At 33.9% G+C, this 15,472-nt stretch overlaps 1 protein-coding gene across 34 annotated transcripts in view; it reads left to right on the top strand.

Moving 5' to 3' along the window:
- LOC117315970 (location of vulva defective 1-like) overlaps positions 1-15,472 on the top strand; it is a 69,424-nt gene that overhangs the window by 28,128 nt on the left and 25,824 nt on the right. For 17 of the 34 annotated variants that reach the window (XM_033870427.1, XM_033870431.1, XM_033870428.1 and 14 more), the window contains 13 exons: positions 1,744-1,833; positions 2,651-2,710; positions 3,256-4,905; positions 6,192-6,362; positions 7,788-7,841; positions 8,129-8,185; positions 9,234-9,350; positions 9,610-9,654; positions 10,027-10,119; positions 11,002-11,049; positions 11,902-11,955; positions 13,545-13,595; positions 13,973-14,032. In XM_033870427.1, coding sequence (XP_033726318.1) covers positions 1,744-1,833; positions 2,651-2,710; positions 3,256-4,905; positions 6,192-6,362; positions 7,788-7,841; positions 8,129-8,185; positions 9,234-9,350; positions 9,610-9,654; positions 10,027-10,119; positions 11,002-11,049; positions 11,902-11,955; positions 13,545-13,595; positions 13,973-14,032 — 2,550 coding nt within the window. The remainder of the gene's footprint in view (positions 1-1,743; positions 1,834-2,650; positions 2,711-3,255; positions 4,906-6,191; positions 6,363-7,787; positions 7,842-8,128; positions 8,186-9,233; positions 9,351-9,609; positions 9,655-10,026; positions 10,120-11,001; positions 11,050-11,901; positions 11,956-13,544; positions 13,596-13,972; positions 14,033-15,472) is intronic. The other 17 variants (XM_033870430.1, XM_033870426.1, XM_033870441.1 and 14 more) reach the window with 12 other exon arrangements.

Genomic DNA, 15,472 nt, shown 5'->3' with positions numbered 1-15,472 from the left:
GGTTTTTACAGAAGAATGAAATGAACTCACTTATACTGAAAATAAACCAACATAAAAAAATCTTCTTTTTTTTTACATGTTTCTCATTTGTTCTTCATAACTATAACGTAATATCCTTAGTTTTTAATAGCTTTTGAATACAGTAAGACACAAAACAAGGTTTGAATGTTGAAATTATGATGATTTTTCTTTATTGAATATCCCAATTACTATAAACGAACATAAAAGTTAATCTGCTTTATTGTCAAAAATTTAAAATTGCCAATTTGTTATTAATAGCATTAGACAGTATAACCCTAATTTCTGTTGTGTTCTGTCGAAGAGTATGTGAGAGTTCATTTTAAGAATAATCATAAACCCAGATCCATCCTAGCACCAAAACTTTCCCTGAAATCCTGTGCAGTTGTGTACCCAGGAGCGGTGAGGGCATCAATCCTAAAATAGATATGAATGTCCGACAGACAATAATCACTTAGAATGGTAAATGCTAAAGGGAATCAATGTTCTAGAAACACCCATATTGTTTATTGTTAGACAATCATCAGTTGCAATGGTAAAATGGGAGATAACTCGATCAGCTAGAAACCAATGTTCTAGATTGTTGGACAATAATCTGTTAAAATGGTGAAATGGGAGATAACTAAACCAGATAAGTAGAACAATATTTTAGAAACAAATATATTGTTTATTGTTGGGAACTATCCATGAAAAGAGAAGTATGCCGTTAATGTTTAAAATATTCTCCTTTCACGGTTGATTAGTATTTGGTGGTAATCTATCAAACATAAAGGTGTAAACCATTGAAATATAATGTTTTGTAATATACTATGGAACTTCCATAACAAATTCTTAAAACATATTTCCCATCAACAACCATTGCAAGAGATAAGAAAAGCTTACCTTCAACGAGCAATGATCTATGTGTTTACTACTCCAATAGGACTAAACAATATTTGTTCAATTTTCGTACAATGTTGTACCTTAATCATTGTTTGAGACTGATATTGAGATGTTAAATTCTCTTCTGCATGAGTAGAAAAAGCATGGATTGTTATAGCATGATTGGTAATTCTTTTGACTCCAATCGTTTGTTTATAATCACGATTTCATGTAAATTTCCCTGTGTTTAGATTTCTATTGTAGTATAACATAAGGCATGGAACAATCACACCTTTATGTTATGGGCATTAGTTCGATGACAATAGGTCATAATTTTAACTTTTAAAAAAATCTTTGTTTTTAGCGAAGGCTTAATTTTACTAATATTGCTATCAATAATATTGAGTCAATAATAATCACTACAAACATTGAGATATTATAAAACAAATCAAAATTTCGACGAAGTAAAACGTAAAAATTTTAAATTGTAATTGCGGAAAAATGTAAACCGTACAGCAAATCACTGCAGTATTATAATTTCTACATCTAAAATATTAGATATCGCCCACAGTTTTACATTTAAACACCTAAAAAAAAATCAGGAATAGGTGATGTTTAACTGCTTTATTGTTTGCCCTTCATTATGCGAGACAATCAAGCTTATTTTTCAATTTGAACATCAAATGTTCTCATCAGAACTACTTAGAAAATTATCACATACTTTCGGGGAATAGTTTACATATACAGTACTGTAACTAATTTTACCGATTTTACATATCTTAACTCTGATTAGTTAATATTTTTATATTATATTTTCAGTTTCATTTTTTATTACTATAACATTGCATTTTTACTTCTTTCCAGCCCCGGAGCCTTTAGCGATGGTACACTCGTCACTATCTGTGCCACAATCTCTTCTGGATCGCCTCCGTACGCAAGGGGCCGCCTTAATCGGTGCGTCCTAAAATGACGATATATACTGCGTGAAATAAGTCGCAGATTTTACGAGGGCATATTTTAATAAATGACATTATATTTTGTACTTTTTCACATTTAAAATAAGGCAGTCTGAGTTTGCAGTGTGGAATGTGACTTTGTACCGAATTAAGGTCAGCTGTACAGCTAATATCCATAAATTGCACATTTAATAACATAACATAACATATTTGTTAACCAGAGAGTCTTGGAATAAACATCGTCATTCCTCTATATGTTGGAATATTATCAAAACAAATACATGTAAACGTAACCAGATATTAAAATCGTTGATAGATTTTACAAAAATATAGCTCCCGATAAATGATGCAAAATTATTTTCATCGAACGTACTTAGTAATTTCCGACGTCAAGAAATCGTGTATTCGCGAAAAATATGTTTGTTTTACAATGTCAACATTGAGACGGAAACTGGAAGATCTAAAGACTAATTTTTTAACCTTCTGACATAAAAATGCCGCTTTCCCTAACTGTTCTGGTTTGCATGAATGTAAGTATCTTGGCTTCTTACGCTTTTATATATTTAACCAGAAAAACATAGATGGTTATTAATACCCCTTAACACCTAGTTTTAACAATATTTACCTGAGTAGATACTAATGAATTCTGCGATTCCAGGTAATTTGTTTAAATTCTAAACGTCAAATTATTTTGATATAATTTAATTTATCAATTATGAATATTTGAATAGTCATTACATTATCAATACCTTCGGTACCAGAGTGTATATTTTATGTAGTCTTTGTATATTCTAAATCTACCATGAATATTTCAGAATCGAAATCGAGATCCACACAAACAAGCGACGCTCAGACAGACAACACACTGGCGGAAAGTAAGTGTTTTCGATAAGAGGTACTCATGTTTAGGATTTGCAATAAGCATATATCAATCTGTATCTTCCAATATTGTAAATTTGATTTGATTTGAAATTATTCACTCGCCGATGAAATAAAAATACATACTTTCCTGTAAAATCTGTAGGTGGTTATAATTATGTATAGTTGTTAATATTTCACGGTTTTCCCGATGGACCTTGCTCTTGACCTTGCTCGTGGGTATTGACTTTCACCAAATCATGTATTAATGCGTTATATACTTTTCAGGAGGTTAAACCCATATCCATGATATTTGCTGTAATTATGTTCGGGTTGTATTTAATGCCCGCAAATAAAGCGAGAATAAATCCCTCGCGAATATAACCAACTTTACAGTTTCTAACACAACACAGATCCTGACCAATCAAAAGCGTTGTGACCTAAAGCATCGTTGTTGATTTGCAATAGATTTTGACTAATATCATTAAGTGCATTGGCATTTCGTTATTATCGAAGATTTTTGTATATTGACACGTCACCATCAGCCTTTTTTTCTTTACAGATGTTGATTCGACAATCAAAACCAGTAGTGTTATGACCAGCCTGAAGCCGACCCTCTCCCCTCAGTGGCCACCAGTAACCTTACAAAGTCAGTGGCCGACCCTTGCTCCAATTTTAGATAACCCAGAGGGAGCACCCATTAACACCGATGCTGCCTCAAACCACTGGTTGAATATTTTTCAATCTAGGCAATCACAAACGGGGCTTGCTGAGCCATCACCTACAAGAGACACTTTTGGCTCACTGTTTAATCCCTCCGGTACTATGCCACCAATTCTGGACAATTCAAATATGTTCTCTTCATTGATTCCACAACCCACTGCTAGTTTCTTTGAGCAATTGATATCTGGCCCTACTGCATACCCAGTAGGAAACACAGTTGGTCCGTCACTTCCTCCAACTAGCAAGCCCAGTTTTAAAACATCCCCGACAAATACCGTAGAAATGTCCAGGTCTACAACGACCCGGAGAAGTGTTACTTCCACACAGCCACCACCGACCAAATCATATCCCACAACGCTAGGAGAACAGCATAACGCTACACAACAGAGGGTAAATTCACAAAGTGTGACAAAGACTCCTGAAGTTACAAAAATTATGTCTGGTATCCCTGTAACATTGACGTCAATGAAGCCAAAGACGACAATTGATGTGAGAAAAACATACCCTTCGTCGGTGTTTACAGCTAGCCCAGGTGTGAACACACTTTTTCAAGCTGCAACCAGTCCGGAACCTACCAGAAAGACGGCGGACAACAGAATTGTGCCCACCGCCTCCGCCCCTACGTCTTTGGACATTAAGGATGGTTTATATGTACCGGCGAATGCCTCTGGCACGAACAGCTTTGTGAGCATGTCCCCTTCTTTCTCCACGACCATAGACCAGGGTCAGCTCATAGAGCAGAAAAGGGCGATGGAAGAGCTAGAAAAAAGACAGATGATGTCGGCAAACAATCTGAAAGTCCAGCAGGAAATGTTACGACAGATCAAGGAAATGCTTGCTGCGCTTACAACGTTTTTCGAAAGAGGGATTGTAAATCGAATAATGTCAGTGGCAAGGACAACTGCCTCTCTACCCCAACCTACCACAGCGATTAGGATTGAAACTCAACGGCCAACGACTTCACCACAAGCTAATAGGCAAACACGTAGGCATACCCATGAACAATTGGTTACGGATCCAGCGGAAGTGACGTCGGTTCATGTTACAGTCCCACCCACACAACCCACCACCACAACCCAGGCTCCAACTACAACGACAACCAGTACTACAACTACAACCCCAACCACAACAACCACCACTCCCGACCCTACAACAACTCCAACCACAACAACAACAACAGAAACAACAACAACAACAGAAACACCGACGCCAACTACAAAAGCCGCAGTGACGACACCTCCGCCACAAGACTTCCCGATGGATGCTGTTTTGCAAGGCTCTGGCAGTCTGTTTGCACAATTACAAGGAATGGGCGAGTCACAAATGCCCACTCGTAATACCCCTACGCTAGCTGAGTTGGCGATGGGGGCGGCAATGAGGAGGAACAATATACAGGTCTCAAGAGTTGATGTCAGTGGTGCATCAAGTGATGCAACCGCCAATGTCATTACCCCAAACAGTCCGCCATATACATCTCTACAGCAAAATGGTATGTTTATCTTTTGCGCTGTGCGGATTAAAATCTAATAAAATCCCTTTCTAGTAATTCAAATAGATCCTGCCTTCTGCGAATAAGGAGAAACCGGGCGCTATATGAATAGGAATTATTAGCTTTTTCTGAAAATAACTACTCCGAAATAATGGTGCAGTATAGTAATTACTTAACCTTAGCTACATTTATCGCATAGCTTTGCAATGTTGATATCGTTTCATTATAATACTTAATTAACAATTAATGTCTTTTTATTTGCTAAGAATATTCACTATCAACACTGCTGATAATATCATAAATATCATTAGATCTCTTAGAAGTATCCCTACGATTAAGATGCATGCATATATGCGTTGCGGTATTACCTTTCGTTATCGTCATTGAACATTTCTTCAAGAGGAGGGCCTTGTCCTTGATTCTCGATAACATTGTGTTCTAACAAAACTAGTTATGCGTTACCTTTAATTTCATAACGGAGAGGGATTCATCATATATATTTTTTATAGTAAATGTAATAAATCAAAATTTCTTATTTCTAACAAAACGGTTTCCTTAAAGCGTCGACATTACCTTCTTGAGTTTATGTAAAATTACATTACATTATTTTAAAAATATAACTTTTTAAATGTTGCTTATATTTCACATGTATCAATGTGTTGATACATTTGAATATCATGCAGCATTAACATCAACATTATATTGTAACATTTACCTGTAAGCGTATCGTCCCCTTCTGCAAAAGGTAATCATGGTACACCGAACCAGGTCGGATGTGTTATTAAGATCCTACCCTGTATCAAAGTGAGCGAAAAAGTTTATTCATTACATTTTAACAACAAAAAGATATGATTTTCTGATTAACATATTTAAAGATACTGAGTCGATAATACATAGCAATATTGACACCAAATTATAGATAATTATATATTGCATAATGGTATAACATGACCCGGTCCATATCAGCTATCATAAGCAATATCGTATAACCCATATGAAAAATACGTGTTTTATATATATATATATTTTAAAAACAATCAACATAAAGCAAAAGAAATATAACGTAGTATTTTTCTTTTGGAACAAATGCTTTAAGTATTTTCCAATACTAGTTTTCCGTAAATTATACGATAAACCCCTCGTCAAAACCCTTGTCGAAAAGCGATTCACGAAACATTAATATTATTATAAAACAAAATATCACAAATATACGGTGATATATGAAAACGTATTCTCATTACATATGATTATAAACACAATGATTACAACCGACATTTTCTTGACAGAGGTTATTTCACAAAAAGCCGATCGCCAACAAACCCCAACATCGCTAAGAGAACAACATCAATTTCTTTCTACATTACTTACTAAACTGGGTTTGCAAACAAATACGCAAACCTCTTCAGATGGGAAGAGTAGCGGCTCTTCCGCGCAAATTGAGGCTGCGAAGTCACTGCGTATGTATACACCTGTGTTGTACATAATAGAGATATGCTGTGTTTGTTTACGCATGCGTTGCTGAATAAATATTTGTGCATGTTTTGTTCGTAAAGAATTTTTTTTATGTTATCTCTTAATATTTATGATTGTAGATATCATGATAAAAACTAACATTTGTGTCCTGGGTACCACATGTACAATTTGTTCTTCTGCATTTTTTGTAAATTGAATGTATTTTCGTTTCCCCTACCTTTTTACGTTCCCTGGACTCAGGGCATTGTGTGCTTTTAAATAGTTCAAATTGCCGCAAAGTGTAACAATCAGGTAAGAAAAGATGTAGAGCTCTTTTTTGAAGACTAGGGCTAATTAAAATGTGTTCGCAAAGCTTGCTATGGGGCCGCGAAAACTCAATGGGTTAGAGCACTGACCTGCGTAACTTAAGTTGAAGATCCCAGGTAAGTGGCTCGACGCCCCCTACCCGTGGCGGTCTGCCTTTCTCGGGAAGCCGTTGGCCGGACCGGTTACTGCTTTCGTGGTTGTGTCCTAGGGAAGGATACTTTACCTTAATTGCTTTGGATGACATGGGACGGGTCTCTCGTATGTTGTCCAGTGAATACTCACTAGCTACTACAAGGGCATCTAGCCTCAAAATGTCCTGGCTGTTCAAGGGGCGATAAACCCAACATACAAATCGCAACGCTTTAGAGTGTAATAACGGAACTGCTTCTTGTTAATGTACTGCCAAAATTCTGTCGTATTGAGGCAGCGAGCGTCGCGTTGTATATATCATAGTAATGCAGTAACGGTAAATTCAAGGTTGTTACATGTACGTTGTTTTGCATTATTTTTAAGTAGATCTTGATAATCATAATTCTGGATAAAATAACAAAATGATAATTGCTGATGAAATATCGCTGTAAACAACCAAAAAAAGTAGTTTGAATATTTGTGCAGTTATTTTCTTTATATTTCGAATCCTCAAAAGTGTATACAATGCATTTAAACAAATAGCTTGAGACTGTAAAGAATTTACCCGTGAACATTCAATGTTATACAACAACATTCAAGTCTACAATATCCGTTCCGTACTGCAAATCCAGGACTGCCTTTATCATTTTATCTGATGCTTTTGGATTTTATTGAACAAAACTTTATATGCTTTTGATTGAGATATATATATTTGTTGTAGAGAATATGTCGCTACTGAAATTGTTCACTTATTTAAATTTTGTATAATCAATGCTTATTTGCCATTTGATGTTTATTTGCTGTAATGCTTATTCGAGTACTTCTTTCTTCAGTGTAAAACATTAAACTACTTATTTTATCGGATACTTTAATAAATTAGTAATATTTGTTTCAAGAATATCTTAAGTGTATGGCAATCTATCTATGAGAGCGGAGTGTGAGTGTTTTACATAAATAACAATTTATTTTATTAGTAGCCGCACCCCAGCAGACAAGCAATGACCAAGTTGCACAAGTACAGGATCGAGGTACGTAAAGCTATAAAGAGTATTATCTAACAGTGTCTTCAATAATGCCAAATATCTTTCACGAGTTGGGCTATTTTTTATATAATAATATCAAAATATTAGCCACACGAGTGAAATGTATTTGGTATCACTGAAGATGCTGGTTAGAATTCAGTTAATTGCATTTTTTAGCAAAATATACCGAGTCAGTTCTTAATTTCCCCATTATCACGATATTAGCCCCATTCGTGAAAGAAGTTTGTTGTTACTGAATATACTGTCAGATATCCTCTGTATATTATCATTAGGCACTGAAACAACTGCTATGGACAAACTGAAGAAAATTTTAAATAACTTACCTACAGGTGAGTCATTCTTATTGCACAAAGTGGAAACTACAGCTCTTATTGTGCTTTCTGTGGTGCGCTTGGTTCATTAATAGTATATATATATAAACTCCTGTATACATATATATAAAAATGTATTACATTATAAAATAGTGACAAAATTTGCCGTTTAGCATGTTATTTTTCGTGGGCCTATGTGTTATTTATTAATTATCGCTTATTAAAATTCCTGGTCCTTAGAACTCAGTGTTCATCACTGATTTTGTTGACTATTGCATCGAATATCAAGAGTCAAACATGGGCATGTTTTGCTCCAAAATCCTGTTAATAAGTGCCTGTCTGTCTTCTTCCGCGGATGAAATTGTATGTAAAATCCAAAAAAGCGAGAGTAAATGATGGCTATCCTAAAATCTTAAAACGTTAAGAATTCTTTACAAATTCGTAAATGTTGCCAGTACAAAGGAAGTAAATGCCCCACGCCTGCCTTTTTGCGTCACAGTTTATATATTTATCAATATATCAATATATCAATAAACGTATCTAATCAAATTATATATCCACATATTTATATTATCCTATATTGATCATGCTGGCTAGGAATACCCTTGTTTTTCGCATATATTATATACAAGTAACACAACAACTGAATGGACTTGCTGTGACATTGGATAGAGATGCTATGTAATACCTTTTGAACACTTTGTTATTGATGTAGTGTTGTATTTTTACTTTTTGTGTGTATACTAATTCACCGTATGCTGGTTGCAATAAGCATTGTTTGACTTTGTTTTTTCCAAAGTGTTTCTTTGTTATAATTATGACTATTTTTTCCAATTTCTTCCACCGACAAAGCTTCTGGCAGGTTTCCCGAATACCGTTGGGCGGGATATAACGAAATGTTACACTAGTGATTGTGTAACCATATTGCTGTTAAATACCTTGCGTTTTCGTCTATTTGTAGGCTTTTTTTTTTTGCGTTTAATTTTATTTCGATTATTTGTTTACATTCAAGCGTAATTTGTTTTTTGCATTCTGTTCACTGGGGTTATGTACCTTGTTCCTACAGCTGGATCTTTATCATCTTTCGGCAACAACGTCCAGGCGCCTATAGCTCCACCAGCAAGGCAGACAACTCCCCAACCACAACCACAGCAGTCTGGGGGTGGATTCCAGTCCTTCCTTCGTATGTATCAGAATAATAATTCTTGTAACACACAAAACACCGTATCGGTATTGAATATTTATCGGTTTATGTAAGAGACAATATATAAAGTAGGTTGTTTTGATCAATATTGTCTGAATTATTTCACACAATAAATTGTAAGAACCGCAAACTGTCGGGATCATTATTGATGAATATAGTACAATTTACCGTGGTTATACGTCTTTAAATTGTATACAATGGATCTTTAAAACATTGTTTTGTGTTTTTTCTCTAACAGAAAGCCTCAATCCACTTCAGCGACAACAACTCAAAGGAATTTTGAGTAAGTCTCTCTTCGTATAACATATTATATATATTTACACATCTCTATATATAATATAACAGTTTAATACGGTACTGGCTACAATCTTATGTGCTGATATTCGAGCTTAACGGGGTTCGGTGACATAAAATTTGCTGATGAAATGGCAACCATAACGGCCTCTTAATATTGATCAATCTGAAAATAAAAGTTGGAAATCTAACTGACGATATAAAGTCCACAACATGTAGCACCTGCTGATCATTTCTGGGGTTTCTAGCTTCATTTCCACTGATGTTACATTAGTTGCTGCTATTCAAAGAGTTATCCTGATGCCGTGAAGTATTGTTCTTATATCTAAATTTAACACATGTATTGTATTGTTAATATTAGATGGAGGACAAGAGCCAGCGCCTACAACTACAACCACACCAGCACCTCTCACCGAGCAGGAACAGTTCAACCAAATGATGACACGATTATTAGGTAAGTATCTGTCTACACAACAACATATACGTCCTTCATATTATCAGTATTCTGCAATAATTGAACTGATTAAATCACGGGATGGGTACATCTTCTTGCCTACATGCTTTATACTTTTTAAGATTTTTTTTATCGAGACCATTTTAGTATTTTTCGCTTTTCCATGACATTTATTTCCCGGAAACACTGATGGTTCCAAGATGGACGAAACAAATATAAAATTGCAGATTTATATCCATTTCTGGCATATTAAACTCGAAGATCTCTTGTTTGTGATTATTCCGATCTTTTTTTCATGGTTTCACCTCTCTGTGATAAAAGATAATTTGTATTCTTGCGCTTTATTTCATTTTCTACTTCGTTTTTTTTCTGCCCGTCTGAAATAATACATACACTGGTCGCGAGCAGCCAACATATTACCGTTACAATATCACTAATTTGTACACGTGTACATTTGAAATGCATATGTGCATTTAAAAAAATAAAGTTTACATTAACAACTACAATATCACACATTTATGTGCATATGCATTATGTTAAAGAGGATTGGTTGTACATAAAATAGAAATATTGAAGTTTTATTGCGCTGGCTGCTATCGACAATCATAGATACAGTATTAAGATATAAATATTTGCCGCATTGATGTCCTTTTTTCACTGTAATATTAAAACATTTATACATAATTATAACTGATATACATTTTTATATAATATAAACATAATTATAACTTTAATATAATATAATAACTTATATGAATAATTGTAACTTATATAATTATAACTTATATAGATAATCATAACTTATATACATGATTTTTACTTGTATATATAATAATAAATTATATAAATAATTATAATCGTATGCCTTACTGTTTATTACAGCTAATAACGGTGAAGGAGGAGGAGGCAACCAGATGCAGACTATGATTGGTAAGACGAATACAATATATGTATAATGTCATTTAAGTCTCGTAAATATCTGTAATGACGTTATTTAGAACATTTTATAAATTGTAATGTGTGCAAGAACGTTATTTAGAACATTTTATATGTTTAAATGTCTGCAATAATGTTACTTGGAATATTTTATATTTTGTAATGTCTGCAATAATGTTGTTTACCATATTTTACTGTAAACGTACATATTTAAGCGGTTGTCTTATTTTAGTGCCTCTTCGCGCTATAATCATTACGCTAAATCACGATTGCGCTACTTGTACTTTCAGTAAACTGTTTCTATATCAAAAAATGTTGCCGCGCAATCTCATCAATGCGCTAATCTGTAAAACTTTGGAAATGCTCTAATATTTGAGTACGCTAAATAAAGTACGTTTACAGTATTCCCTTACAATCTTATGATAAGTTTACCCCTAAACATCTGCTTTCATATTACTTTTCATGATGCTGTTTTAACTTTTCCCATTATTGATATATCTCCATGCGGTTGTTAATAAATATTTGCATCAAAAATTAGTGTTCAATGCTATTACACTGTAAGTTAAATTAACTATTTATTCATTCACAATGTAACGTGCTTTCTTACTCTCGCTTCATTATCATATTCACCTTCAAACCTGGTTTTCATTTTGGGAATATGAACACAAATGAGTATTGTGTGTGTCGTATTTCATTCAAAATGCGCTTACCCATCCTTGATACATGGTTTAAATATCCTTGTGCCATTCAAGGGGCTCCGTATGATTTTATTTTGTGAATATTTTGCTTTTTGTTTTCGTTATGAACTTTGTTTTAGACAAAATGTTGATGTTCTTTTATTTTTAGACTCCTTTATGGGCGGCGGAGGTGGAGGCATGGGAATGGGCGGAGGTATGGGAGGTACGGAAGTTTAAACATAACTTAGTAGTGTTGGGGTGGGATATTCCTTCATGACGTCATATGTCTATGTTTGTTATGTGTTGGTACCATGCGTGACGGAACTGATTCACTGACATTTCAGTACATATATGTATTTCAAATTAAAACATCCACACTTTTTTTAAACATTGATACAGTAGCTGTATGGAATCTCGGTTATTTCTTTTTGTCACACATGGTTTCGCACAGTTTATTGTTTTGATATTTTTATTTAAATTCACGTTTAAACGTTTTTATTAGGAAATCGAAAAAGAAAAGGTCAGTTTTAAGGCATGCAACATTGTTGCTTGGTGCATATACGCTTTAGCATTAAAATATGAAATATGCAGATACAGATGCAAGTGTTTACAATTGAAATCTATTAATGGAAAAATACATCATTATCTAAATAGATACAAATGTCAATTTTCAAAGAGAAACTCTATGTACTTCTTTCGTTGTTAAATTTACCTTTCAAATATCTGCTGGTGAAACGTGTCACTGTTCTATAGATAGTTCAAGATTGCAAATAACGAAATGGAAGGAATGTTTAATCGCAAAAAGAATCAAATACATGAAAAAATAATGTCTTGAAGATCACTTGTATTCAAATGAAGCCGGCGGATCTTCTTAATGAATCTGGAGTAGAAGTATTTCATCTTAAATTCCTGATAAGATCGTGTTGACCTTTAATGCTTTCTTATAAAGAGATGTATCGCTATCACTGCTGACATAGTTTAATTGAGGGAATACGCTTGCTTGTGGCATAACGGCTTTGCTTCTTAAATTAAAGGAGGATCAAGGCCGACAATAATAATGGATATTTTTGTATTTGTATTTATTCAGTTTTTTATACGGAAAAGTATTCAATCAGAATTATCATCATGACTTGTTTTTTTACTATCGGTTAATGATTACTATGGCTACGTTATTACTATGGCTACGTTATTACTATGGCTAAGTGATTACTATGGCTAAGTGATAACTATACTTAGGATATTAGTTGAACGTAATTCAGATGCTTAAAAAATTGGTTATCATTTCATACCTGTTAAGTACTAAATCTACTTTGTAACATTGTAGAAAAAGGTCATTTCAGTCAGATTTTATGGCAAATTTATATTCTACTTTTTATTAAAGGTTTGGAATGAAACGTTTCAACAAATTTAAACACGTCATCATTTATGTACAGGTCACAACTGTTTTTCAATCGATGTAGTATTGTTCTATGGACTAAATGGTTATTTGTGTAAAGATGTCTAATGTTGCATCTTTATCATTTAATTAGACGTCAACTTCGTCATGGCAGTACCTTTTCACCCTGAAGTGTGTAAAGTCGAGTGTAGTTTTACATACCTAAACGTATGTCTAGGCATCATACAGACAACTTAAATCATCGAAGGGGCAAACAAATGCGGGAAACAAGTAGACATGTTGAGACAACCAAAATAGTTGTAAAAATGATGAATTTGAGAAGGGCAAGATAAAATAACGCAAAATACCACTTAGTTGAATCTGTAATAGGAGCGTCGATACAATATGTAAACGATTTCATTTGATATTTATGATAGCCATGGATATTCTGGGACAAATGGCAAAGGCGAACGTGGCGGAAAAAATAGGTACGAACAATGTGATTTTATGGTCAAATTGTTATTGATGTTAACATATATTAGTTTTAAAAGTACAAACACATTCATTTCCAAAATAAACGTTTGTAATTATTCATATTTTTTAATTCTAATCATGAATATATAATTATTCAAATATAACTATTGCGTTATATTCAATAGTCTTCAAATGAAGTGAATACTAACTTGAAATGTAATTATCTTACTATTTGTTCAAACAGTAAAGCTTCTTTTGACAAATAATAACATATTTCCTATTTTTTAACAAGGGGTAATGATTAAACTTTATAACAAACAAAGTGACATTGATAATAGCACATGTAAGTAAATGCTTCCTCTAATTCTGAAATACCTGTTTGACCTACCAGCTTCAGGCGAAGGTCGTCTAATGAGCGGAGAACTGAGTCGAAAAGACCGACGTATCCTTCGTAGGTTTTGTCAAAAATGTTATATACGTACATTATATTACACACTTACACTTAACATTAATCTAGACAGTCACACCTGTGGATCTTGTATCAGTTTAAGGAGTATGTTTATGAAAACAGTTGGCACATGTCCAATATCTATTATATCTGTCCGGTTTTGTGATATGTTTTCGTTGCTGTGCGACATGATGTTGATATATATTGTCTTCCAATATTGCTAGCTGATATGCTTACAATTGGCGTTATTCACTCACGATTCAGAACGTTGTTTTTCAGGTTTGCTTTGCAATATGTTATTTAGTACCTGCATTTACACATCGCGAATGAAGGGTTTTTTTCTCATCTTTACAATGGTTTGTCAAAATATGTCAAGTATGATACTGAGTTCATGCTAATGACGCTTTAAGCGTTCTGAACGTGAGCGTTCTTGGTTCTGAAAATGAGCGATTTGGGTTTTGAATGTGAGCGTTTTGGATTTTGAATGTGAGCGTTTTTTGCTCTTAGTGTGAGTGTTTTAGGTTCTGAATGTTTTGTGTTCTGAATGTGAGCGTTATGGGTTCTGAATGCCTGTTGATCTATTAGACACAGGTGTGACTGATATTTCACTAATGGTTATTATGAATCTTAACACTGTTCATTTTTGATAATATATGAATACCTTTGAGTGGAATACAAGGCAACCTTTTCGTAATATTAGTGAACTAAATATATATTTCCATAATATAATAAAACAAAAAGTAGTTATTAACCATTGAAAGTATTGTATGCATTAATATCATTGTATCTGTCGAGATAACAAATACATAACTTACTTAAATATAATAACTAATAAGTAAACTAAAAATTATACAATTACTCAAATAGCATTTATAAATCTTGACTTAGCAATATATATATTACGGTATGCTTAACGTTTCAATGACCGGTGATTCGATTACTAAGGATCGAAGGTGCACGATATTATAATCAAATCGACAGGTCTGATTGCCTACGCTATAACACACTTTTGTGGTGAAGGTAAGAGTGACATGGAATCCACCCACCTTCTCAATAATAGTATAGAATTTGTTGAATCGCAGTAAGAAATGTATTATTTCTCTCGTTTTGATAACAATTACGCAGAATGGAAGGTTTTTCACATTTAATAAGGTTCGGTATTGTATTGGATATCCTGTATTGGATTGGATATCTTGCATTGGATTAGATTGGATATTCTGTATTGGATTGGATTGGATATCCTGTATTGGATTGGATTGGATATCCTGTATTGGATTGGATTGGATATCTTGTATTGGGTTAGATTGGATATCTTGTATTGTATTGGATATCCTGTATTGGATTGGATATCTTGTATTGAATTGGATTGGATATCCTGTATTGGATTTGATTGGATATCCTGTATTATATATGATATCTTGTAGTTAATTGGATATTCCGATT

Source organism: Pecten maximus, chromosome 17 (genome assembly GCF_902652985.1).
Source record: "Pecten maximus chromosome 17, xPecMax1.1, whole genome shotgun sequence".
NCBI classification, from domain to species: Eukaryota; Metazoa; Mollusca; class Bivalvia; order Pectinida; family Pectinidae; genus Pecten; species Pecten maximus.
Note: the sequence above shows the minus strand (reverse complement) of the source record. Positions and strands in the feature narration are given on the sequence as shown.